The sequence below is a fragment of the Blennius ocellaris genome, assembly GCF_963422515.1.
Source record: "Blennius ocellaris genome assembly, chromosome: 3".
Classification (NCBI taxonomy): Eukaryota; Metazoa; Chordata; class Actinopteri; order Blenniiformes; family Blenniidae; genus Blennius; species Blennius ocellaris.
Genome location: NC_137652.1, coordinates 28929795 through 28956474, shown reverse-complemented (window position 1 = coordinate 28956474; position 26680 = coordinate 28929795). Strand labels below are relative to the sequence as shown.

Below are 26680 nucleotides of genomic sequence, written 5' to 3'. Positions count from 1 at the left end.
AACACACGTCATGACTCAGCAAACACACAACTGAACTAATACACGCCGCTGTAGTACATGTACCTGGCCTCTAGGTGGTGCTGTGATGTGGCAACACCACAGAAACACACCAAAGATGGAGGAGAAGACAAGGAGCATGAAAAAGAATAAGAAATCCATCATCCATCTATTCTTCCATCTATCCATCCATCCGTCCATTCATCCATCCATCCATCTATCCATCCATCATCCATCCATCTATCCATCCATCATTCATCCATCCATCCATCTATCCATCCATCATTCATCAATCTATCCATCCATCGAACCATCCATCTATACATCCATCCGTCCATTCATCCATCCATCCATCCAACCATCCATCTATCCATCCATCATCCATCCATCATTCATCCATCCATCCATCATTCATCCATCTATCCATCCATCCATCATTCATCCATCTATCCATCCATCCATCATTCATCCATCCAACCATACGTCCAACCACCAATCATTCATCTATCCATCCATCTATCCATCCAACCATCCATCCATCCATCCATCCATCATTAGTCTATCCATCTATTCATCATTCATCTATCCATCCACTATTAGTCAGTCTATCCATCCACCCATCATCTATCCATCCATCCATCCATCATCTATCCATCCATCCATCCAACCATCATCTATCCATCCATCCATCCATCCATCATCCATCCATCCATATTATTTCTCCACTCTCACCGTATTCTATGGACAATAAGTCACATGTGAGTATCACATTAGTGAAAAGCTCCACAAAGAGAACAGCCAACATGTGTTTGTCTCACTGGTGTATCAGAACGTTTAGATTGTGTTTCCAGGTAGACCTGCTCCGTTGATGTTCTCGCTCCAGCAGCAGCTCTTCCACAACAATAAATTAATTTGTTCCGATCAGCTGTGGTCATCAAGCTTCAGCTTCAGGATTGGCCTTCCTTCTTTTCATCACCACGGTAACCGTCTTTTCTCCGGCCCCTCACAAGTTCCTCACACACGCTGAACTCTTCCTGCTGTGGGTTTTGCTTTCAGGGGAAATTCACCTTGCGCGCTCAATCAAACACAGTTGTAATGGAGGGTTTGTCTGTTGCACCGTAGCACCGTTCTGATGTCATACAGGGACATCTGGTGGTCCCAGATGGTATGTACTGGGAGATTTAGAAATATGTCACTTCCCAAAATAAATGGCATTACCACCCAATCAAATCAAACAATTTAACCAGGAAGTAGAATTGTTTTGTCGCCATGAACGTTTGCAGCAGATTAAACAGGCTGGTTCTGCAGAATATTTGAATATGTATTTGAGCTGTTCAGGATGAGCTGATGAAGAAGGACAGGTTGTGTGGGGAACGACAGAGGTTGATGTGTTCAGACTGAGAGTTCAGTGAAGGTGGGCTCCACACCTCAGGTCTTTTCATCCTGAGAGAAGCTTCCCCAGCGGGACAACTTCACTACTTTGAACAACATGTATTACTTTTTCATATTTTCTCTTTTTACCTTTAATGTAATCAAACAGGAAACAATGAAAGAATAAAAGTGGTGTGATGAGAAGGTGGAGCAGGAGGAGGAAGCAGCTCAGTGTCTTAGTGTTACTTTAATGTCACCTTTGCGTTCAGAAAACAGTGTTGGTCCCTTCAAAAGACAAACATCACCTCAAATATACTCCAGTAGAAGAACACCTCGCCCTTCACTGCGTGCTTTACCACTGACAAAATATAGCGTCAAGACTTTATCTGTGAAATAAGACGACTGAACATCAACCACTCATAAAACAGCTTCACTCATTTCACTCACATTTCTTCTGTAGTGTGACGGAGGAAGCAACTAGGTGGAGGAGTGATGGAGGAGTGAATGAAGAGTGAACAAGGAGTGAACGAGGAGTGAAAGAGGAGTGATGGAAGAGGGATGGAGGAGTGAATGAGGAGTGATGGAGGGGTGAATGAGGAGCGATGGAAGAGTGATGGAGGAGTGAATGAGGAGTGATGGAGGAGTGAATGAGGAGTGATGGAGGAGTGAATGAGGAGTGATGGAGGAGTGAATGAGGAGTGATGGAGGGGCGAATGAGGAGTGATGGAGGAGTGAATGAGGAGTGGTGGAGGGGCGAATGAGGAGTGATGGAGGAGTGAATGAGGAGTGGTGGAGGGGTGAATGAGGAGTAATGGAGGGGTGAATGAGGAGTGATGGAGGGGTGAATGAGGAGTGAATGAAGAGTGATGGACGAGTGAATGAGGAGTGATGGAGGAGAGAATGAGTGATGGAGGAGTGAATGAGGAGTGATGGAAGAGTTATTGAGGAGTGAATGAGGAGTGAATAAGGAATCAATGAGGAGTGAATGAGGAGGGATGGACGAGTGAATAAGGAGTGAATGATGAGTGAATGAGGAGGGATGGAGGAGTGAATGAGGAGTGAATGAGGAGTGAATGAGGAGTGAATGAGGAGTGAATGAGGAGTGATGCAGGTGAAGGTGTGAAGGATGAGGCAGTGAAACAGGAGGTTGAGGTCGACCTGCTGCTCACTGAGTCTCTGGTTTATGTCTCCCTCTGAGAGCAGAGCTGCTTCTCTGCTCCCCCCCCCCCCCTCCTCCTCCTCCTCCCCCCCCCTCCTCCTCCTCCTCTTCCCCTCCCTCCTCCTGCTAAGTCAATTTCTATTGACTTCATCCTCCCTCCATTAAGTCCCTTTCTATTAGTGGTCAGTATAATGAAATGGATATGAGGTGAATAGAAACCCTGCATCTCCCTGTGGCCTCTTGTGTCTCCACACGTCTTCTACTGGTGTTCTAGGTTATTTTTACTGGTGTTCTAGGTTATTTCTACTGGTGTTCTAGGTTATTTTTACTGGTGTTCTAGGTTATTTCTACCGGTGTTCTATGTTATTTCTACTGGTGTCATTTCTACTGGTGTTCTAGGTTATTTCTACTGGTGTTCTATGTTATTTCTACTGGTGTTCTAGGTTATTTCTACTGGTGTTCTAGGTTATTTCTACTGGTGTTCTAGGTTATTCTACTGGTGTCATTTCTACTGGTGTTCTAGGTTATTTCTACTGGTGTTCTAGGTTATTTCTACTGGTGTTCTAGGTTATTTCTACTGGTGTCATTTCTACTGGTGTTCTAGGTTATTTCTACTGGTGTTCTAGGTTATTTCTACTGGTGTTATTTCTACTGGTGTTATTTCTACTGGTGTTCTATGTTATTTCTACTGGTGTTCTATGTTATTTCTACTGGTGTTCTAGGTTATCTCTACTGGTGTTATTTCTACTGGTGTTCTAGGTTATTTCTACTGGTGTTCTATGTTATTTCTACTGGTGTTCTAGGTTATTTCTACTGGTGTTCTAGGTTATTTCTACTGGTGTTCTAGGTTATTTCTACTGGTGTTATTTCTACTGGTGTTCTATGTTATTTCTACTGGTGTTATTTCTACTGGTGTTCTAGGTTATTTCTACTGGTGTCATTTCTACTGGTGTTCTAGGTTATTTCTACTGGTGTTCTATGTTATTTCTACTGGTGTTCTAGGTTATTTCTACTGGTGTTCTAGGTTATTTCTACTGGTGTTCTAGGTTATTTCTACTGGTGTCATTTCTACTGGTGTTCTAGGTTATTTCTACTGGTGTTCTAGGTTATTTCTACTGGTGTTCTAGGTTATTTCTACTGGTGTTCTAGGTTATTTCTACTGGTGTTCTAGGTTATTTCTACTGGTGTTCTAGGTTATTTCTACTGGTGTTCTAGGTTATTTCTACTGGTGTGCAGGATGCCGGGTGTTTTAGTGTCATGACTGCTGTGAGGTGGAGTTTTCTTTGTGGAACCGGCGCTGAGATGACAGAGGGACGGCTGACGTGGAGCTCTGCAGAGACGTTTGGTCCTTCAGCAGATATGATGGATATGAGACATGAGCTGCAGGCAGCAGAGGATCTCAGAGCCCATTGAAGGAAGTGGGGGAGTGGAGGTGGAGGAGGTAGAGTTAGGGTTAGGATGCCTCAACATGTTTAGTCAAGCCACTAATATTATTCCTCACTTTCTCTCTGTAATATGCATTGTTTTGTGTTGTTTTTTACTGTTGTCATTTAAATTTTTAATGTGGCAGTGATTGATTTATCACTAGATAATCAATGAAACAAACTTTTCATCACACTGAAATTAGAATAATGGAATCAGACGGGAGTTTCCTGCAGAAGATTCTTCATCAGCAGATCAAATTGAATCTTTCAGGTGCAACATCTGACTGGAGTAGGATTCATGAAAAAAAAAAGTCTTACGAAAACCCAAAGGAAAGAACGTAGAAGGTCTGAAACTAGGACCTCCTAAATAAAGATCACTGGAGGGTCTGTGGTTAACAAAAAAAACAACTTTGCACAATCTAAAGCAGAGCTAGACACTGCTGTGCACATTTATTTAGAAGTTATGGGGGCAGTGGGCCTGAGGCGAGAGAAGTTCGCAGGTTTGAATCCCACAACAGCAGGTCACTGCCGTGGGTCCCAGAGGAAGACGCTGCCGGAAACCCTCAAATAAAGGATGTAAAAGAATGAAGAGGAATTTCCCCCAAACTGATTAATAAAGTGTGCTTTCATTCTCCATGTGTCGCTGAGTGGGCGTGGCCACCATCATGTTTTGGCCAATCAGAGATCAGCGATATCAGCTTGACCCCGAAAACGTATCTTCATCTTGTCATGATGTCTTTATGAAGGGTGTGTGTGTGTGTGTGTGTGTGTGTGTGTGTGTGTGTATGTACTGACTGACCTCACCTGTACAGAATGTCATGCAGTCTTAATCTCAGGCCGCGTCTCCAGGTACTCAGATATTTTTGTAAAAATGTTGATATTTCTCTGCGTTTCTTACATTTATACACAAGTCGCCACAAACAAGGATTCCTGAAAACTCCGCCCACAGTGGAGACGTAGAAACACTCTGTGTCCGGGTGCATCTGGAGGGCGGAGGTGGAGATATACGTCACAATTTATGACGTAATGGTTTTTTTCCCCCCAAGATTCTGATTGGCTATCAAGGTTTCATGCTTCTTGTTATACTGCCCCCTACAGGACTGGCTGCTCATAGCAGCTCTGAACCAGGTGGATGTGAGGGGTCTGTGTCAATGGAGAGTTTTTTGTAAACATAGAGGGGGAAATTTCAGTTTGAGTACAAACCTGAGGGCGTGTGAACTCAGCTGAAACGCTGACATAACTGGCCGATCAGGTGAGACACATGGAGGGCGGGGCAACAAGACGCCGGAGGAGAAGAGGGCAGGTGAGATGCACACAGTCTGAACACGACCCAGCACAAGAACCTGAACCATGAATCACATGGCCTGAAACCTCTGGGAGAACGAGGAGTGGTGAAGGTGATGGTCAGCTGGAAGGAGCAAACACCTTCTCAGTGGGACTTCAGAGGATTACATGTGTGATCTGTAATCTGTGAAACACTACCGACTGGAGTCCAGTCCCTCAGGAGAGAAGCCAGACCAAATAAGGACATGAGAGGAGACGATGACGATGATGATAATGATGATGAGGATGAGGAGGATGAGGAAGATGAGGAGGATGATGCTAAAATGTCACAATGGAGCTGTTTTGACAGAAAAAAAAAAACAGAAGGGCTTAGGTGTGTGTGTGTGTGTGTGTGTGTGTGTGTGTGTGTGTGTGTGTGTGTGTGTGTGTGTGTGTGTGTGTGTGTGTGTGTGTGCGTGTGCAGGGGTGGGTTTGCTTGAATCGCCATGTCTCCTCATTAGGCGATGTGATTGGCTGGAATTGCTTCTTTCCAGAAAACAGAAAACACCCACCAATCACAGCACAGGAGCTGATGCCACCGCGGTGTTTCCATAGATACAGCATCAATAGATGTTAACATTTCTCTACGGTTCCCAATGATTTTGATCTTTTTTTTAAAAACAGCTGTTTGTGTTTCAGTTTTTTTTTTTTTTACTGAAACATGCCACAAAACTGAACCTGGACCACGAAGCACAGACGACAGGGACACGCCCATTTTACCAACAACAACAACAACGAGAATCTCTCTCTCACACACACACACACACACACACACACACACACACACACACACACACACACACACACACACACACACACACACACACACACACACACACACACACACACACACACACACACACACACACACACACACACGAGAGCAAGCAGGTCTGATTCAAAGTGAGAGATCATAAATACAAACATGGAGGGAGGGAGGGAAGATGGGAGCGAAGGAGTGAGGCAGGGAGGAGGAGGGGGAGGGGGGGGAGGTGAGATGGTGGAGGGATGAGTCAAAATAGAGGCAGTGAAAGAGGAGGGAAAAGGACAGCAAAAAAATGAGTGTATCAGGCAGACAAGGAACTGGAAGGGAAAATGGAGGGAAAAGGAGAGGAGAGGAGAGGAGAGGAGAGGAGAGGAGAGGAGGAGAGGAGAGGAGAGGAGAGGAGGAGAGGAGAGGAGAGGAGAGGAGAGGAGAGGAGAGGAGAGGAGAGGAGGAGAGGAGAGGAGAGGAGAGGAGAGGAGAGGAGAGGAGAGGAGAGGAGAGGAAAGCAGAGGAGAGGAGAGGAGAGGGTGTTCAGACAAGCGTGAAGCATCAACAATGGAAGCTAACAAAGAAAATCCCCACAGAGGCATCAATCACTGCCCCACTTGCCCCCCCCCACCCCCCCACCACCACCCACCGCCCGCTACCCCACCCTCCCCCACCCCCACCCCCCAGCCGCCTTTATTTCAAGGTTTGGACCCCTGGTCACTTCAATCACCCCCCCCCCCCCCCCCACATTCACACACACACACACACGTACACAGCCACTCCCTCATCCATCCGTCCATCCATCCATCTGTCCCTCCATCTGTCCGTCCTCCCTCCTAAACACCGCCTGCCTCCGAGCTGCTCAGCACAAACAAACACTGCGTTTTTCTGTCTCCTCCCGAAAACAGAGTCGCACGACGCCAAGCATCCCTGCACTCATCCATCCACTCGTCCATCCACTCATCCATCCACTCGTCCATCCACTCATCCATCCACTCGTCCATCCAATCATCCATCCACTCGTTCATTCACTCGTTCACCAGCGCTCATAGTCTTTGCCTGAGGAGGAGAAACCTGCAGGAGACCCTGCTGCTGCTCGTCCAACCCAACACACCCCAACCTGCTGTGAGGGTTCTGTCATCCTGCAGGACATGTTGTCTCTCTCTCTCACACACACACACACACACACACACACACACACACACACACACACACACACACACACACACACACACACACACACACACACACACACACACACACACACACACACACACACACACACACACACACACACACACAAAGGGACCCCACGATAAGGGATGGGTGCAGAACAATGAAGTGGCTGATGGAGGCAGATAAAGACGGAGGAGAAGCTTCCCTCGCTCTCGTACCTTTCTGGCTCTGCGATTCATCCATGTTTTCCTCCATGGCGGCGGCGTATAGTCCCTTTGTCTCCGTTTGGTGGGAAGCGGGTTTTAAAGCCCCTCTCTAGCTCTGAGCACCGTGTGTGTGTGTGTATGTATGGGGGGAGTCGACGTGTGTGTGTTGGTGTGTGTGAGTGCTTTTTCTCCCTCCCTGCAGATGATGGAGGCTGAGGGAAGTCCCAGCTCAACGCTCTCTCTCTCCTCTGTGAACGTCTGAGCGTCTCCAGCATCCACCCTCAAACACACGCACACACGCACACACACACACATGCACACATCATTTTTTAATATTTTTTTTTTACATATGTATGAATGGTTAAACATTTGATCTGAAAGTATTTCCAGTCTGACACATAATAAAAAAAATATATATTTGATGTATTTTTAAATGAACCAGATTATCCTTGCCGTTGGATTTGCATGTTCTCCCTGAGCCGGTGTGGTTTGTTTTTTTTTAGTTTGTTTGCAGTGGAATCTGAAGATATGATGGTCACTTTAACTTGATACAGCTCCAAAGTGATTATTTCCTCTGAGTCCATTTCTGAAGCATTGGCTTGCATTGCTAAAGCTAACTGTTGCTAGGAGACGTGTTTCAAAGATCTGTGCCGCTGTGTGTCCTCTACATCACAGTGGAAATCAATGGAGTGTTTCCTTGTGATATTCCCTCCAGGAAGCATGTATAATGTGACAATTATAGGTCCTAACACAGAACCCTGTGGAACTCCATGGTTAACTGTAGTCTGACCTCATCATCGTTTACGTGACCAAAATAGAATGTGACTGAAATCAATTTAGTGCTGAACCTTGAATCCCACTGAAATATTCTGATCTGTGTCATATGATGCTTTGATCAAGGGCATCAGTTCAGCACTGAGTTCTAACAGGAGCAGAACAGAGACCAGAACAAGACAAGAGCAGGACAGGAACAGGATAAAAACACAGACCCGAACAGGACAAGAACAGAGACCACAACAGGACAAGAACGGAGACCACAACAGGACAAGAACGGAGACCACAACAGGACAAAAACAAGAGTCGAACAGGACAAGAACAGAGACCACAAAAGGACAAGAACGAGACCCGAACAGGACAAGAACAGAGACCACAACAGGACAAGAACGGAGACCACAACAGGACAAAAACAAGAGCCTAACAGGACAAGAACAGAGACCACAAAAGGACAAGAACGAGACACGAACAGGACAAGAACAGAGACCACAACAGGACAAGAACAGAGACCACAAAATGACAAGAACAGGGACCACAACAGGACAAGAACGGAGACCACAACAGGACAAAAACAAGACCCGAACAGGACAAGAACAGAGACCACAAAAGGACAAGAACGAGACCCGAACAGGACAAGAGCAGAGACCACAACAGGACAAGAACAGGACAAGAACAGAGACTACAGCAGAGACCACAACAGGTCAAGAACGGAGACCACAACAGGACAAGAACAAGACCCGAACAGGACAAGAACAGAGACCACAACAAGACAAGAATGAGACCCAAACAGCATAAGAACAGAGACCACAACAGAGACCACAACAGGACAAGAACAAGACCAGTACAGGACAAGAACATAGACCACAACAAAGACCAGAACAGGGCAAAAACAGAGACCACAATAGGACAAGAACAGAGACCACAATAGGACAAGAACAGAGACCACAACAGGATAAAAACAGAGACCAGAACAGGACATGAACAGGACAAGAACAGAGACTACAACAGGACAAGAACATAGACGACAACAAAGACCAGAACAGGACAAGAACAAAACCAGAACGAGACAAGAACAGAGACCAGTACAGGACAAGAACAGAGACCACAACAGAGACCACAATAGGACAAGAACAGACACCACGACCGGACAAGAACACAGACCACAACAAAGACGAGAACAGGACAAGAACAAGACCAGAACAGGACAAGAACAGAGACCAGAACCGAGACCAGAACAGGACAAGAACAGGGACCACAACAGGATAAAAACAGAGAGCAGAACAGTACAAGAACAGGACAAGAACAGAGACTACAGCAGAGACCACAACAGGTCAATCACAGAGACCACAACAGATACCACAACAGAGACTACAACAGAGACCACAACAGGTCAAGAACAGAGACCACAACAGGACAAGAACAAGACTCAAATAGGACAAAAACCGAGACCACAACAGGACAAGAACATAGACCACAACAAAGACCAGAACAGGACAAGAACAAAACCAGAACAGGACAAGAACAGAGACCACAACAGAGACCACAATAGGACAAGAACAGACACCACAACAGGACAAGAACACAGACCAGTACAAGACAAGAACATAGACCACAAAAAAGACCAGAACAGGACAAGAACAAGACCAGAACAGGACAAAAACAGAGACCACAACAGGACAAGAACATAGACCACAACAAAGACCAGAACAGGACAAAAACAGGGACCACAACAGGATAAAAACAGAGAGCAGAACAGTACAAGAACAGGACAAGAACAGAGACTACAACAGAGACCACAATAGGACAAGAACAGAGACCACAACAGATACCACAACAGAGACTACAACAGAGACCACAACAGGTCAAGAACAGAGACCATCACAGACACCACAACAGAGACTACAACAGAGACCACAACAGGACAAGAACAAGACTCGAACAGGACAAAAAAAGAGACCACAACAGGACAAGAACATAGACCACCACAAAGACCAGAACAGGACAAGAACAAAACAAGAACAGGACAAGAACAGAGACCACAACAGAGACCACAATAAGGACAAGAACAGACACCACAACAGGACAAGAACACAGACCACAACAAAGACCAGAACAGGACAAGAACAAGACCAGAACAGGACAAGAACAGAGACCAGTACAGAAACCAGAACAGAAACCAGAACAGGACAAAAACAGGGACCACAACAGGATAAAAACAGAGAGCAGAACAGTACAAGAACAGGACAAGAACAGAGACTACAACAGAGACCACAATAGGACAAGAACAGAGACCACAACAGATACCACAACAGAGACTACAACAGAGACCACAACAGGTCAAGAACAGAGACCATCACAGATACCACAACAGAGACTACAACAGAGACCACAACAGGACAAGAACAAGACTCGAACAGGACAAAAAAAGAGACCACAACAGGACAAGAACATAGACCACCACAAAGACCAGAACAGGACAAGAACAAAACAAGAACAGGACAAGAACAGAGACCACAACAGAGACCACAATAAGGACAAGAACAGACACCACAACAGGACAAGAACACAGACCACAACAAAGACCAGAACAGGACAAGAACAAGACCAGAACAGGACAAGAACAGAGACCAGTACAGAAACCAGAACAGAAACCAGAACAGGACAAGAACAGGATAAGAACAGAGACTGGACCAAGACACGAACAGGAAATAAACAGAGACCAGAACAGAAACCTGTCCTTTGTTTGAAGACCCTTCATAACTCTGACCAGAGAGTCTCCGTACTATGATGAATGTAAAACAGGGCGGAGTAATCCTGGTCCTGGAGGGCCGCAGCCCTGCATGATTTCAATGTGTCCTCACATCAACACAGCTGACAGCAATTAGTGTCTCGTTATCAAGCTTTCTGCAGAGCCTAATTATGATAACAGGTGTGTTTGAGCAGGGATACATTGAAATCATGCAGCAGAAATCAGTGAAGCTGTGTCCTCCTCCACGCTAAACTCCCTGAAAATAGTCCCAATCATTTGTGCTGCATTAGAGCTGGAAACACTAGTTTGTTCTGCGTTGATGAATCATTTCTCCAGAGATTAGTAAAGTGATTGTGAGGTTGTAAAGATAGAACTAGTTTATTATGAGGTGATGACGTCACACAGACCCTCACATTGTCCTCATGGAACTAAATAGTTGGTACTGCTTCCTTTTCTCACCTTTGAAGTATATTTTCTGAAATCTTCTAACACAGTGTTTTTCAACCTTTTTCAGCCAAGGCACACTTTTTTCTTTGGAAGAATCTGGAGGCACACCACCACCCGGAAATGTTAAAATTTTAAACTCTGTAGCCTCTATTAACAATATAAAGTCATTCTCATCAAAGTTTTATCAACATAAATCAAGTAAATACAGAAAAAAAGTATTTCCCAATTTCTTTTTTTAATAGTGACTCCCTCAGTGTGAAACCTGGACCTGATGGATGAAGAGCTGAGATCCTGGTTCACATTCTTCCTTTTCAAAAACTTCTCCATCACTGTCACTGACACAGTACTTTGATACAAGATGGTAGCAGGAGGTGGAGATTAACCACACTGACGTCTGTCACTTTACATTTCACCGGTAAAGTTCTGTGCTGCCATCTAGTGGTGAAGAGTATTTATACATGATTACTCTTCAACACACTGCTCTCACAGCTGACAACGACTGTGAGAGCAAATGATTTTTAGAAAAAAATGTGAAATTGGATCATTTCCCACGGCTCACCTGACTAGATCTCCCGGAACTCCAGTGGTTGAAAAACACTGTTCTAATATATATTTATTCCTTGTTTTAGCATCATATTATTCTGCTTTGTGGCATGCAAGCTGGCTCCAAAGGGTCCAGATAGGGTCATGGGATAGGTCACAGCCTATCTTTCCCAGAAGAGGCTGAAAATTGAAAGAGGTGCTAATTAAGACCAGATGCTAACATCAGTGACCTTTATTATATTATGCTAATTAGGTAAATGGTCTCGCTGACTGATATAAGCAGCGACGTTTCCTTTGTTTGTCCGAGTTGCCTTTTGGGAGTTGCCTCTCTCACCCTGTCTCATGTCATCAGCTTTGGATTCTTTGATGTCATCCTATTCCATATTAAAAAAAAATTGCCAAACAAAGACGCATCGTTGGCGGAAGTCTTTTTCCCAGCTTCCATCCTGGACCGAAGTCTCCTTCACCTTCTACTAACCTCAAGTTGCCTTTTGAGAGAATACAGTCCTACATTCATACTTTCCATACTTGCGTGTAGAGAAGAGTTTGTTATAGCCTCATGTAAAATCAACAATAATGATAATAATAATATCTAACCCAACAGCTCTGGCATCAGAATAATATCGGTATCTGCAGATATCTAAATTCAGGTATCGGGATCGGATCAGAAGTGAAAAAATATGGATTGGTGCATCCCTACTCGCAACCAATTGTTATAGGTCAGGTGTTGACAACCCACGGCTCCTTCATCCCTCTGCTGCCGCACTACGTACTCCGGTCCCCCTGCAGTATGTGGCGGAAAAGGGCAGGACGGTACGGTAAGGCAGAGCAAGGCAGGACGGTACGGTAAGGCGGAGCAAGGCAGAACGGTACGGTAAGGCGGAGCAAGGCAGAACGGTACGGTAAGGCGGAGCAGGGCAGGTCGGTACGGTAAGGCAGAGCAAGGCAGAACGGTACGGTAAGGCGGAGCAAGGCAGAACGGTACGGTAAGGCGGAGCAGGGCAGGACGGTACGGTAAGGCAGAGCAAGGCAGAACGGTACGGTAAGGCGGAGCAAGGCAGAACGGCATGGTTAAGGCGGAGCAGGGCAGGTCGGTATGGTAAGGTGGAGCAGGGCAGGAAGGTAAAGAAGGCAGAGGAGGGCAGGACGGTAAGGCAAGGCAAGGCAGTCACACCTCAGAGAGTATGTTAAAATGTAGGTGGTTGTGAACGCTGTGTAAAGACGGAGGTGTGTGATGTCATTATGAAAGATTTCAATAAACCAGTTCACTGGACAACCAGTGAGCACAAAGCGACAGATGGGAACAACAATGGAGGATGAAGACTGTGAGGAGATATTTAAATACTGATTGTCCAGAGTGACCATCGTCATTGACCAATCAGCAAACTTCTTCACCTCACTGTCAGGACTGGGTATCGCCTTACAGTCCCTCCTGTCTCCTTCTCTATGGACCTTACCTTCACTTCTGGATGACGTCACGGGGTTAAGGAAAGGTTTTAGGAAGCTTCCTAAAGGAGTTAAGGAAAGGTGTTAGGAGGCTTCCTAAAGGAGTTAAGGAAAGGTGTTAGGAGGCTTCCTAAAGGAGTTAAGGAAAGGTGTTCGGAGGCTTCCTAAAGGAGTTAGGAAAGGTGTTAGGAGGCTTCCTAAAGGGGTTAAGGAAAGGTGTTAGGAGGCTTCCTAGAGGAGTTAAGGAAAGGTGTTAGGAGACTTCCTAAAGGAGTAAAGGAAAGGTGTTAGGAGACTTCCTAAAGGAGTTAAGGAAACGTGTTAGGAGGCTTCCTAAATGAGTTAAGGAAAGGTGTTAGGAGGCTTCCTAAAGGAGTTAAGGAAAGGTGTTAGGAGGCTTCCTAAAGGGGTTAAGGAAAGGTGTTAGGAGGCTTCCTAGAGGAGTTAATGAAAGGTGTTAGGAGACTTCCCAAAGGAGTTAAGGAAAGATGTTAGGAGGCTTCCTAAAGGGGTTAAGGAAAAGCGTTAGGAGGCTTCCTAAAGGAGTAAAGGAAAGGTGTTAGGAGACTTCCTAAAGGAGTTAAGGAAACGTGTTAGGAGGCTTCCTAAATGAGTTAAGGAAAGGTGTTAGGAGGCTTTCTAAAGGAGTAAAGGAAAGGTGTTAGGAGGCTTCCTAAAGGAATTAAGGAAAGGTGTTAGTAGGCTTCCTAAAGGAGTTAAGGAAAGGTGTTAGTAGGCTTCCTAAAGGAGTTAAGGAAAGGTGTTAGGAGACTTTCTAAAGGAGTTAAGGAAACGTGTTAGGCGGCTTCCTAAATGAGTTAAGGAAAGGTGTTAGGAGGCTTTCTAAAGGAGTAAAGGAAAGGTGTTAGGAGGCTTCCGAAAGGAGTTAAGGAAAGGTGTTAGGAGGCTTCCAAAAGGAGTTAGGAAACGTGTTAGGAGGCTTCCTAAAGGAGTTAAGGAAGGGTGTTAGGAGGCTTCCTAAAAGAGGTAAGGAAAGGTGTTAGGAGGCTTCCTAAAGGAGTTAAGGAAAGGTGTTAGGAGACTTCCTAAAGGAGTTAAGGAAAAGTGTTAGGAGGCTTCCTAAAGGAGTTAAGGAAATGTGTTAGGAGACTTCCTAAAGGAGTTAAGGAAAGGTGTTAGGAGACTTCCTAAAGGAGTTAAGGAAAGATGTTAGGAGGCTTTTTAAAGGAGTTAAGGAAAGGCGTTAGGAGGCTTCCTAAAAGAGGTAAGGAAAGGTGTTAGGAGGCTTCCTAAAGGAGTTAGGAAAGGTGTTAGGAGGCTTCCTAAAGGGGTTAAGGAAAGGTGTTAGGAGGCTTCCTAGAGGAGTTAAGGAAAGGTGTTAGGAGACTTCCTAAAGGAGTAAAGGAAAGGTGTTAGGAGACTTCCTAAAGGAGTTAAGGAAACGTGTTAGGAGGCTTCCTAAATGAGTTAAGGAAAGGTGTTAGGAGGCTTCCTAAAGGAGTTAAGGAAAGGTGTTAGGAGGCTTCCTAAAGGGGTTAAGGAAAGGTGTTAGGAGGCTTCCTAGAGGAGTTAATGAAAGGTGTTAGGAGACTTCCCAAAGGAGTTAAGGAAAGATGTTAGGAGGCTTCCTAAAGGGGTTAAGGAAAAGCGTTAGGAGGCTTCCTAAAGGAGTAAAGGAAAGGTGTTAGGAGACTTCCTAAAGGAGTTAAGGAAACGTGTTAGGAGGCTTCCTAAATGAGTTAAGGAAAGGTGTTAGGAGGCTTTCTAAAGGAGTAAAGGAAAGGTGTTAGGAGGCTTCCTAAAGGAATTAAGGAAAGGTGTTAGTAGGCTTCCTAAAGGAGTTAAGGAAAGGTGTTAGTAGGCTTCCTAAAGGAGTTAAGGAAAGGTGTTAGGAGACTTTCTAAAGGAGTTAAGGAAACGTGTTAGGCGGCTTCCTAAATGAGTTAAGGAAAGGTGTTAGGAGGCTTTCTAAAGGAGTAAAGGAAAGGTGTTAGGAGGCTTCCGAAAGGAGTTAAGGAAAGGTGTTAGGAGGCTTCCAAAAGGAGTTAGGAAACGTGTTAGGAGGCTTCCTAAAGGAGTTAAGGAAGGGTGTTAGGAGGCTTCCTAAAAGAGGTAAGGAAAGGTGTTAGGAGGCTTCCTAAAGGAGTTAAGGAAAGGTGTTAGGAGACTTCCTAAAGGAGTTAAGGAAAAGTGTTAGGAGGCTTCCTAAAGGAGTTAAGGAAATGTGTTAGGAGACTTCCTAAAGGAGTTAAGGAAAGGTGTTAGGAGACTTCCTAAAGGAGTTAAGGAAAGATGTTAGGAGGCTTTTTAAAGGAGTTAAGGAAAGGCGTTAGGAGGCTTCCTAAAAGAGGTAAGGAAAGGTGTTAGGAGGCTTCCTAAAGGAGTTAGGAAAGGTGTTAGGAGGCTTCCTAAAGGGGTTAAGGAAAGGTGTTAGGAGGCTTCCTAGAGGAGTTAAGGAAAGGTGTTAGGAGACTTCCTAAAGGAGTAAAGGAAAGGTGTTAGGAGACTTCCTAAAGGAGTTAAGGAAACGTGTTAGGAGGCTTCCTAAATGAGTTAAGGAAAGGTGTTAGGAGGCTTCCTAAAGGAGTTAAGGAAAGGTGTTAGGAGGCTTCCTAAAGGGGTTAAGGAAAGGTGTTAGGAGGCTTCCTAGAGGAGTTAATGAAAGGTGTTAGGAGACTTCCCAAAGGAGTTAAGGAAAGATGTTAGGAGGCTTCCTAAAGGGGTTAAGGAAAAGCGTTAGGAGGCTTCCTAAAGGAGTAAAGGAAAGGTGTTAGGAGACTTCCTAAAGGAGTTAAGGAAACGTGTTAGGAGGCTTCCTAAATGAGTTAAGGAAAGGTGTTAGGAGGCTTTCTAAAGGAGTAAAGGAAAGGTGTTAGGAGGCTTCCTAAAGGAATTAAGGAAAGGTGTTAGTAGGCTTCCTAAAGGAGTTAAGGAAAGGTGTTAGTAGGCTTCCTAAAGGAGTTAAGGAAAGGTGTTAGGAGACTTTCTAAAGGAGTTAAGGAAACGTGTTAGGCGGCTTCCTAAATGAGTTAAGGAAAGGTGTTAGGAGGCTTTCTAAAGGAGTAAAGGAAAGGTGTTAGGAGGCTTCCGAAAGGAGTTAAGGAAAGGTGTTAGGAGGCTTCCAAAAGGAGTTAGGAAACGTGTTAGGAGGCTTCCTAAAGGAGTTAAGGAAGGGTGTTAGGAGGCTTCCTAAAAGAGGTAAGGAAAGGTGTTAGGAGGCTTCCTAAAGGAGTTAAGGAAAGGTGTTAGGAGACTTCCTAAAGGAGTTAAGGAAAAGTGTTAGGAGGCTTCCTAAAGGAGTTAAGGAAATGTGTTAGGAGACTTCCTAAAGGAGTTAAGGAAAGGTGTTAGGAGACTTCCTAAAGGAGTTAAGGAAAGATGTTAGGAGGCTTTTTAAAGGAGTTAAGGAAAGGCGTTAGGAGGCTTCCTAAAAGAGGTAAGGAAAGGTGTTAGGAGGCTTCCTAAAGGAGTTAGGAAACGTGTTAGGAGGCTTCCTAAAGGAGTTAAGGAAGGGTGTTAGGAGGCTTCCTAAAAGAGGTAAGGAAAGGTGTTAGGAGGCTTCCTAAAGGAGTTAAGGAAAGGTGTTAGGAGACTTCCTAAAGGAGTTAAGGAAAAGTGTTAGGAGGCTTCCTAAAGGAGTTAAGGAAAGGTGTTAGGAGACTTCCTAAAGGAGTTAAGGAAAGGTGTTAGGAGACTTCCTAAAGGAGTTAAGGAAAGATGTTAGGAGGCTTTTTAAAGGAGTTAAGGAAAGGCGTTAGGAGGCTTCCTAAAAGAGGTAAGGAAAGGTGTTAGGAGGCTTCCTAAAGGAGTTAAGGAAAGGTGTTAGGAGACTTCCTAAAGGAGTTAAGGAAAAGTGTTAGGAGGCTTCCTAAAGGAGTTAAGGAAAGGTGTTAGGAGACTTCCTAAAGGAGTTAAGGAAAAGTGTTAGGAGGCTTCCTAAAGGAGTTAAGGAAAAGTGTTAGGAGACTTCCTAAAGGAGTTAAGGAAAGGTGTTAGGAGACTTCCTAAAGGAGTTAAGGAAAGATGTTAGGAGGCTTTTTAAAGGAGTTAAGGAAAGGCGTTAGGAGGCTTCCTAAAGGAGGAAGCTCTGAAGGAAGCATCAGTGTTTCCTAGGCTAAAGGAGGCTCTAAAGGAAGCATCAGTGTTTCCTAGGCTAAAAGAGGCTCTAAAGGAAGCATCAGTGTTTCCTAGGCTAAAGGAGGCTCTAAAGCAGGGGTGTCAAACACGTGGCCCGGGGGCCAGAAGCGGCCCACCAGACGATCTAATCCGGCCGCCATGTGATTTTCGAAGTGTGAAGTGTTAAAATGAAAACTGACAGAGGCTGATCTAAAAACACCAGATTGGCAAAAATGACATTGAAAACCGCCCTTGGTAAGAATTTGACTCCCAACATTAAAGTATCTGTGGAGGTCACATGATGCAACACCTTTCACAATAAAACAATGAGTCCAACTTATGTGAAGTGATACTTTAGACACGTAAACTCAAAACAACTTCCAGATTATGACAAATTGTTTTAATACTGTTTTTTTTTTTTGTTGCAAATATAATAGTATCTGATTTCCTTTAATATGTATATTTCAGAATAGACTGGCAAATCCTTGCAGTTACAAAAGAATCAAAAGAAGGAAAGACTTTGACATTTGTCCGTATCTGCAGTTTAACATGTGATGTTTGACTTGTTGGGCCTCCAGAGGTCAGATCAGGTTGATGTGGCTCCTCAACTGAAATCAGTTTGACACTCCTGGTTTAAAGGAAACAACAAGCCTCCTTTTCTTTGCTTCTTGAGAATTCAGACAGTCTTTATCATGGCCGCTACACAAAACACTTCCGGGGTTCAGTGAAAGTCGATAGATTGGGAGTTAAGAGGGACATTTCAGACGGACCCAGTGTGTTGTGTTCAGTGGAAAATTGACTAGTTCTAAGATTTTAGAAATAAAGAGAAGGTTCGATATTGGCCTGTAACTAACTATAATACCAGGGCGAACGTTGGGTTTTTTAACAACAGATTTAACAACAGCAACCATTAAGGCTTGTGGTACATAGCGTGTTATTGAAGAGCTGTTGATCTGGTCCAGTATTGATTACTATTCAGGGGGGAAATAACTTTAAATACTTTAGTCAGGATTAGGGTTGCAAAATTCTGGGAATTTTCAAAGTTGGAAACTTTCCATGGGAATTTCTGGGAATTTACGTGAATTTATGGGAATAAAACAGGACAGCTGTGGCGACAACACATGATTATGAATAATACAACACAGTTTACCTCCACCTCTGTGACTGATATGAATCAATACAGGTTTCTGTACGTGCTTTCAGTCACCTTGAAAAAAGCGATGAGTCAGCAGTTTGCTCTACTGTAAGAGGAATCGTTATTAATGGAGAGATTTTAAAATACATATTTAAGTTACTTTACAGGCCTTTTACTTCTTCTGATCCCCTGAAATCAATTACTTTTGTAGGTAAAATGAATTACGAGTTAAAGTTTAGTCTGTTGTGTTAAAATATGTGATCGTCTGTCCTGCAGGCCTCAACACAGCAAACTGGGCTTGATTGTGTCATTGAGTGACTTTTCAAACTTGTTATTGAAAGTACGTCTGTTCTCAAGTCATTTGCAACGTCAGGATTGGATCAAAGAGGCAAGTTGTTGGATGAAGCCACAATTGAGGATAATAGTGATGAGAAACCCGACTCCTCGAACGGACTCACGAGTTTTTGAGTCGTTCATCCAAGGGAATTGGTTGTCTGAGTCATTTGAGTCATTTGAGTCATTTGATTCAGTTGCGCATGCACACTATTTCCACCCGCTCCGGGACCTGGAGGCTGAACTGCGACATGAACCAGGGGGAGCATCATGTATTCATAGTAAAATGATGAAACACTTCTGAGGAAAATAAACAATAAGTACACACTAGTTTTTAGTGGTCCTGGTCTCCTTATTCTAGATTATGTGTGTTGTTTTTGAGGTTTAGTTGAATCAGAAAATAAATTAGATAAATGATTAAACTGAATAAATACCTGGCATCCAGAATGGCAGATATGCAGTATATATTAATGTATACTTATGTTTTTATAGTTTTTTTTCTTCCAACATTCTGATTTTCTTTTTTTGCTAGTATCAATAAATAATGTGATGTTCATAGGGCAGAACTAATTATAGGGGACAATATTAAATGTAACACAATACACGCTACAGTGGTATTTTGACATTGTTTATTGTGTATTTATCCATGTATTATTCATGTATTTATCTCTACAAGCTTTGTGAAACAAACAATGTATTTTTTTTTTCTCCGCCGTCACTCGGAGAGTTTCAGGTGAGGGAGGGGGGGAGGGCTCACCGCTCACCGCTCATGAGGTGAACGACACAGCGGAAGTGCTACTGACCGATTCAGTGAACGACTCTTTCGAGTTTCGAGGGGAGTCGGTCATGTGAGCTGAACGATTGAAGGGAGGTGAGTCGGTCATGTGAGCTGAACGATTGAAGGGAGGTGAGTCAGTCATTCGTGCTGAACTTCACCGACAAGCTGACTCGAGTGTGCTGAAACTGCCGCATGTGAATGTTAGGAGCCGGAAGCTGCTGTGCTTAGCGGCCCAGCTACAAGGAGGCTGTAGCAAGAATGACTCAGTGAACGAGTTAATGAACGTGAAAACTCGTGAGTCACCGTTCAGTAAAGTGACTCGTGGGTTTTGAACGATTCGTTCAAATTTGAGCATCACTAGAGGATAACTGAGAGACTCTATAGGGTGGAAGCTGGAAAATCAGATGTTATTAATCGGTCTGCGATACATTTGGCCAGCAGCTCTTTAATTCTATCCCCAATAGTTAGAATGCTGTCCTCAAAGAAGTTTACAAAGTCATCACTGCTCAAAGTTAAAGGAATATGAAGTTCAACAGCTGTGAGTTTTTGTCAGCCTGGCCACAGTGCTGAAGAGAAATGATAGGATTGTTCTTGATTCCTTCTTTGAAGCAGGAATAGTAAGCAAATCCAGTCTGGTTAAAGAGCGTTTTGAAATAGATTAACAAACTATCTCTCCAGGCAAAACAAAACACTTCTATTTGAGTTAGACGCAATTTCTTCTCCAGTTTTCATGTAGTTTGAGTCTGAGTCAATCCACCCCTCAGTAACTTTTATATGGCTACAAAAACCATGTTACCATGCAGAAATGCAGTGTAAAGAGTCATTGCATCGCAGATACTCGTGTAGCCAGAATAAATACCTTTACGAAGGAAAAAAATATCTGGAGTTCACGACTCTTCTCCTGCTGCAGCTGCATAAAAATGCTGCTACTTTTCCAGAAACCTCTGGGGGTCGAGGAGGGAGACAAACCTTTCCTGGTCTTGAAAATAATATAATAGCAAAAAATCTAATCCTGAATCCTGTCAGAGTTTGTAGTGAGCGCAGGTAAATTGTACATGACCTCCGTGCCCCCGAGTACTGTGGTGCGTTCAATGACCTCTTGGAAAATTCCGTTTTAAAAATTGTTTTGACAATAAATCTGCAACCAAATGTCTTTATCTTCTCCTTTAGTCATTGTAGGTTGATAAAACCACTATTAAATATATTTTTGTTGGTGCAGCTCGCTACAGATGCAGCTAGCTAGCTAGAGGGTGAACTCTCTGACCAGCCAATCAGAGGGCTTGAATACACTGACGTCACGCTCGGCCTTCTAGAAGGCTCTGAGTCACCAATATCAAAACCTGATTGGTTGAAGCAGCAGCGTGACGACACTAGTTTTACACTGCAGACGCCTGCAGAAGTGAATGTGAAGGCCTCAGGCAGGTTTCTTTACCCGGCAACAGGTGATAGCTAAAAGGTGATTGGTTAAAGGCTTTAATGTGGAAGTAGGAGTCTGGAAGCAGCAGCTGGGGAGAAGAGATGAGGAGAAACCTGCAGACCATTTGGAATTATTTAATAAGTATTCATGGACAAAATATAATCAACATCAGTCTGTGATTCTGATCTTTTTCTGAGACCTGCAGAGAAGCCTTGAAGGCCTTGAAGACCTTGAAGACCTTGAAGGCCCTGATAGCATCATTACACCACCCTCCACTGAGTGGAGGAGGGTGGTATAATAGTGGTGGAGAGCTTTTATCTTCAGGGGGGCAACAGGGTGAAGTGAAGCTGCTGCACTATCTACAATAACATCAATCAGCTTTCCATCAGATTCACAGATAATCTATTGATGGATAATATCCTTCAATTTGATCAGAGCCTTGTCTCGTCTGACAGACATCTTCTACTTTTCAGTTTCTTCCCAGATGTTCAAAAGCCTAATAATGTAAATTCAAACAATATCATTAAGTTATCTGACGACAGAGGCTTGTGAAGAAAGAGATTGATCCAGTTCTCTAAGTGAGAACATGACCAAGGGTGTGATTAAAATAAAGACTGGGTTCGTACACCTTCGAAAAGCCGTTGAATCTGATCATGAGCTGAACGTAGTATAGAGGCTCATTGTCAGCATCTACATAAAAAGCCATCCAGTGTAGTGTCTTTACCTGAACTCACTGCTAAATTGGAAAGAAAGTCTGACAATTCAGAGAAAAACCTCAGTGTATGGAGCCGGGGTATGACAGGCTATAACTTCAGTCTGGTGGCACGAGGTTCAGTCTGAACGTGATCAGTTATAGATGTTTGCAAATCCTCCTCCTTCACTTTCTCCAGCAATATAATAATTAATGTGAGTAGTTGGCTGAGTTGTATTAGAATTTCATCAGGAAGAGGTCATTTATCCCTGAATCCACATTTCTGTCCTGTAGTGAAGCCAATGAGTCATCGTCATGCATTTTCTGCATCCACAGGTAATAAATAACTTTTGTCTGTCAAAATAGCAGAAGTTCGTTTGTGTTATTAGTGGAATTTGTGCCTTTAATAAACCCAGTTTGATCCGGTGAGGCTCTCTCCGGTGAGGTTCCAGGTGATGTGCCACAGACACCGACCTGCCTCCTTCCAGAGCGCCGGTCCACTTCTGATGCCCACTGACCGGTGTTGGTGCCCCCTGGTGGCGAACGCTGCTGACGACAGCACATTGATCGGACCCAGCAGGTCCCGAGCAGCAGCACAACGGAGGAAAATGAGCGATTGTAAAGAAGAATACTTTGCATTTTCACTTGTAAAGTTCAGTAGTTTGACATAAACCCTCCTCACCTGCAGCTCAATGACACTGAATTAATTCATTGAGTCGTCTGTGTAAACTCATCTGACACAAAAAAGAAAAGTACAGTTCAAATCAATGTTGACAATCTCTTTTACTTTTCCAGTGATGTTCAATATGTGAAAAAAAACTTTTCAAAAAGCTCTGATGCAAGAGCTAAATAGCTGCTAAACCTCAGACAACAGTTTAAAGTGGATTGAAAAGATTAAAAAAGCCTCGAACATCTTAAACAGTGGCGGAATATAGTGAAACTGCTTGAATGGTTAAAACCAGAAAATAAACATTAAAATGTGCAGGAATGAAATAGACAATGTTTTTAAAGGTAAAACCGTAAAATAAAAGACATAAATGTTCAAGACTTTCAAAACAGTTTAAAGCTTTAACTCTTCCTGTTTCTAGATTTCAGATTTTATAAACTTAACTTTAACTACTGTTTGGGTAAATCCATCTAAAGTACTTGCAGGTTTGTGTTTTCTCATCATTTTAAAGCTTGAATTTCTTGTTGTGGCTCCAGGTGAACTTTATTTAGGATTACTATTACAAAGCGCGCTATATAAGTGAGATTCATTTTCACTTTTATTTAGTGAACGAGGATAAAACAGCTCCTCGTGAGTGACAGACCTCTCAGTGAAGCCATGGACTTGTTGGTAGTGTAGTACTCAGAGTACTGCAGACCGGCGTCCAGTCACACCTTCAACATCTTGGTCTTGATTCAGCCTCAGACCCTTAAAGTCCTGGTCTTGACTCGATCTCAGGTGAGATAGTCTGGACTACAACAATAGTCATGTACTTGAGTACTACTTGCAGTAGAGGAAACAAACAACGACTGTCTTTTGGCCAAAATAGAAGGAATGGAGGTGAACCATGAAGCTTTTATTGTGTTCCGAGGAGCAGAGAGTCCAGCTTCAGGGTAAAGGTGACCGACATGTGATGAGCTCTGGCGGGAGATTAGCTCGGTTAGCATGGTTAGCATCATTAGCTCGGTTAGCATGGTGAGTATGCTCAGTAGCGGGTACAAAAGCCTTGAAGCTCTGGTTTGGAGATTTGTCTCTCGTTGGAGAAAACCGCCCGGTCGATACGGGAACTTGGACTGCCGACGTTCTTCAGCCACGACTTCCTGACAAACACAAGAAGAACAATGTAGGAAACACAAACATCTTCAAACGTTATTCCTACTTGAGTCTCTTCACAGGAGCAGTTGTGCTTTACTTTCTTGTTTTTTTTTTTATAATGTTCTTCATTTATTAAAGGTGTACAGGAGGATTTTCCCGAATTTTAGGAAAGAACCGCCCTCTCCACCTTTTGAAAAAATGCACATGCGCAACGCTGTACCTGCTCCCGAGACGGAACGCCTACTAAAACGTGTGCGAGAGACGTGCACGAGCCCAGTTCTCCTCGTGCACGCTCTGTTTACAAGTCACAAGTCGGCATCGCTCACACAAGCTCACTTTACAAGAAGATTTGCACTTTTTCCACTAAGTCAGACTCGCCACCGGTCAGTGAAAGTCTATTTACGACAAGCAAACATTTTTAAAAGCTGAAGGCGTAGCTCACCATATATACCTGAAAGCGCGCATGTGCAGAAAGTGAAAACTAATAGATCCACGCTACCCGGGGACGAGCACGTATGACGGCCTTACATAATAGATCACCAGAATGATTGACAATTGGGAAGACCAATAGTCTTGATGATCCACCCGGAAAAAGAACATCCTCCTGTACATCTTTAAAATGTATAAAGGTATTTAAATGTGTTTACGTTTCTGTTCATTGTCAATCTTAATAATGGTGATGATATATTAATATCTTCATGGCTATACACAGGCCCGCCCCTCCCTACACGCAGAACACGCGCTGTGCGTAGGGCCCCGCGATCCATGGGGGGCCCCATTTTGCGCAAGTGAATTGAATTTCCCTCGGGATCAATAAAGTATCATCATTCTCTGCAAATGCGCAAAGGATGCGCCTGCATTTTGCCGAGAGGCGCGTAGAATACCACCACCAAGTCAGGAGAGAGAGAGAGAGAGAGAGAGAGAGAGAGAGAGAGAGAGAGAGAGAGAGAGAGAGAGAGAGAGAGAGAGAGAGAGAGAGAGAGCTTCCAAACGTCAATACGATTCGGGAGCTAGTAAAAGAATGAAAAAGTCCAAACAAGAAGAGGCTCGTGCTTCACTTGAAGGTGGGATGTTGTTGAAATAAAAAAGATTGTTCCACTTTTGATCTATAAAGTTATTGTTCCACTGTTGATAGAGGCTGTTCATTTGATTAGTTAGTAATACAATTTATTATTATTATCCAACGGTGTCAGACTCACATCTCCTCCACCCGGTCCTCTGCTCCCTGGATCTGACCCACCACACTGCCCTGCCGGGTGTTCTTCACCCAGCCGCTCAACCCCAGGCTGCGACCGTGATCCTCTGTGTACTGGCACACACACACACACACACACACACACACACACACACACACACACACACACACACACACACACACACACACACACACACACACACACACACACACACACACACACACACACACAATTCCAACAACACTATTACTGAAGAGTTCAAAGTTTTATCAGTGTGTGTGTGTGTGTGTGTGTGTGTGTGTGTGTGTGTGTGTGTGTGTGTGTGTGTGTGTGTGTGTGTGTGTGTGTGTGTGTGTGTGTGTGTGTGTGTGTGTGTGTGTGTGTGTGTGTGTGTGTGTGTGAAGCTCACCATCCTGAAGCAAACACCTGGACAGGTAGAACAGTAGAACAAATACACAATCAGATCTCGTTCATAAATATGACATTGCACACTGACACACACACACACACACACACACACACACACACACACACACACACACACACACACACACACACACACACACACACACACACGGCCATGTGACCTACCCTGCACATTCCCAAATATCTCAAAGTCCACTGAGGTCAGTTTGCTTTGAGCCATGAGGCTGCAGACAGACACACAAAATAAAAGCAGAGACAGAAACATGTCACTCAAATTCTGCACTTTATTTTTAACTCTGACATTCAACACCCCGCCACTTCCCACCAAAATAAAAGCTGCTGGGCTCAGCCAAGGCACTTAGGAACACTCGTGGGGGACTTTACTTTGAAGGTAAGTCATTCTTCCGTCGTCAGACTATGACACTGGACTTCCTGTATGTACTTGACAAAATAAAAGTCATTCTCAAAACACGTTCGAAAAACAAAACAACAAAGATTGAAAGAACAAGGTCAACATTTTAATTGTGAACAATTTGCTCTCACACCATCAGCTTCATGCGCCGTTTCCATGGCAACGTTTCAAGTTAAAACACATCGTTTTTGTGTTTTGGTTTCAGAAAGTTTTCGTATTCACAAAGAAATTTGAAAATGATGTCAATTTTCACGGAAATGGCAGAAATACTAAAAATGATGTTGGCGCTGGTGGTTCCTTTCGTACCACAAGCACACACACACACACGCAGCAGAGAACATGGGGCTCTAAACATTAATGACTGGAGAACAAGACAGACCACGTTATCACGGTGACTGTCAAAATAAAACTACTAAGTCGAGGAGAATACGGACTGGGAGTCGTGATGCCACAGAAGAAACATTGTTCTGATTGGCTCTACTGAGCATGTGCAGAAGAAGCAGCTCATATGGCTGTGGTGAGCATGAGCGCTGGCAGCGTTTCTGAAAAGTGGCATTTTGTCAAGTTTCCACAGCCACGGCCTCCGAGCACCGTTGTCGTTGTGTCCCGACACGCAACAAACGTTTTCTCCTTCCACTTGTAAATAAGCAGGATAATTATATCGACAATGCAGGAGGTCTGGCAACAGTCTTCTCCCGCTGCCCTTTCCCAATCAAACGTTTAGTTTTTGTTCCCTGGTGTGTGTGAGTTTCTGTGTGGCCTGCAGGAGGCGACAGTGAGTAGATGATGTTTGTGCACGGGGTATTATACATATGGTAATGTCTATATACATTCTAATACTTTGCAGATTCTCTGTCTCACACCAAGTATGAGACAGAAAACGTTTTCCACAAAAAAGATGTTACTGTTAACAGATATTAACTGACTCTCCTGCCAGTGAAAAGCTTTTCATGTGGAGATTGACGGCTCCTGCAGACTCCCTTTATGAAGCCATAAGAACGAGACCAAAGTTCGGCAGTGACGTCAGCAAGCTGCAGGAAACTAA

At 43.9% G+C, this 26680-nt stretch overlaps 2 protein-coding genes across 2 annotated transcripts in view; both read right to left on the bottom strand.

Annotated features, from left to right (window-relative positions):
* LOC308145264 (neuronal membrane glycoprotein M6-a-like) overlaps positions 1–7459 on the bottom strand; it is a gene marked incomplete at both ends in the record, with an annotated part of 18148 nt that extends 10689 nt beyond the window's left edge. Inside the window, 1 exon segment of the mRNA XM_080516636.1 lies at positions 7423–7459. Within this exon segment, the coding sequence (XP_080372762.1) occupies positions 7423–7459 (37 nt within the window).
* Positions 7460–23367: 15908 nt separating this feature from the next.
* acyp2 (acylphosphatase 2, muscle type) lies at positions 23368–25480 on the bottom strand. The gene is made up of 4 exons (XM_080520644.1): positions 25389–25480; positions 25207–25223; positions 24801–24910; positions 23368–23606 (listed from the first exon to the last, which is right to left on the bottom strand). Exons 1-4 carry the CDS (start codon positions 25441–25443, stop codon positions 23492–23494), a joined length of 297 nt encoding a protein of 98 aa, XP_080376770.1. The 5' UTR covers positions 25444–25480; the 3' UTR covers positions 23368–23491.
* Positions 25481–26680: the final 1200 nt, after the last annotated feature.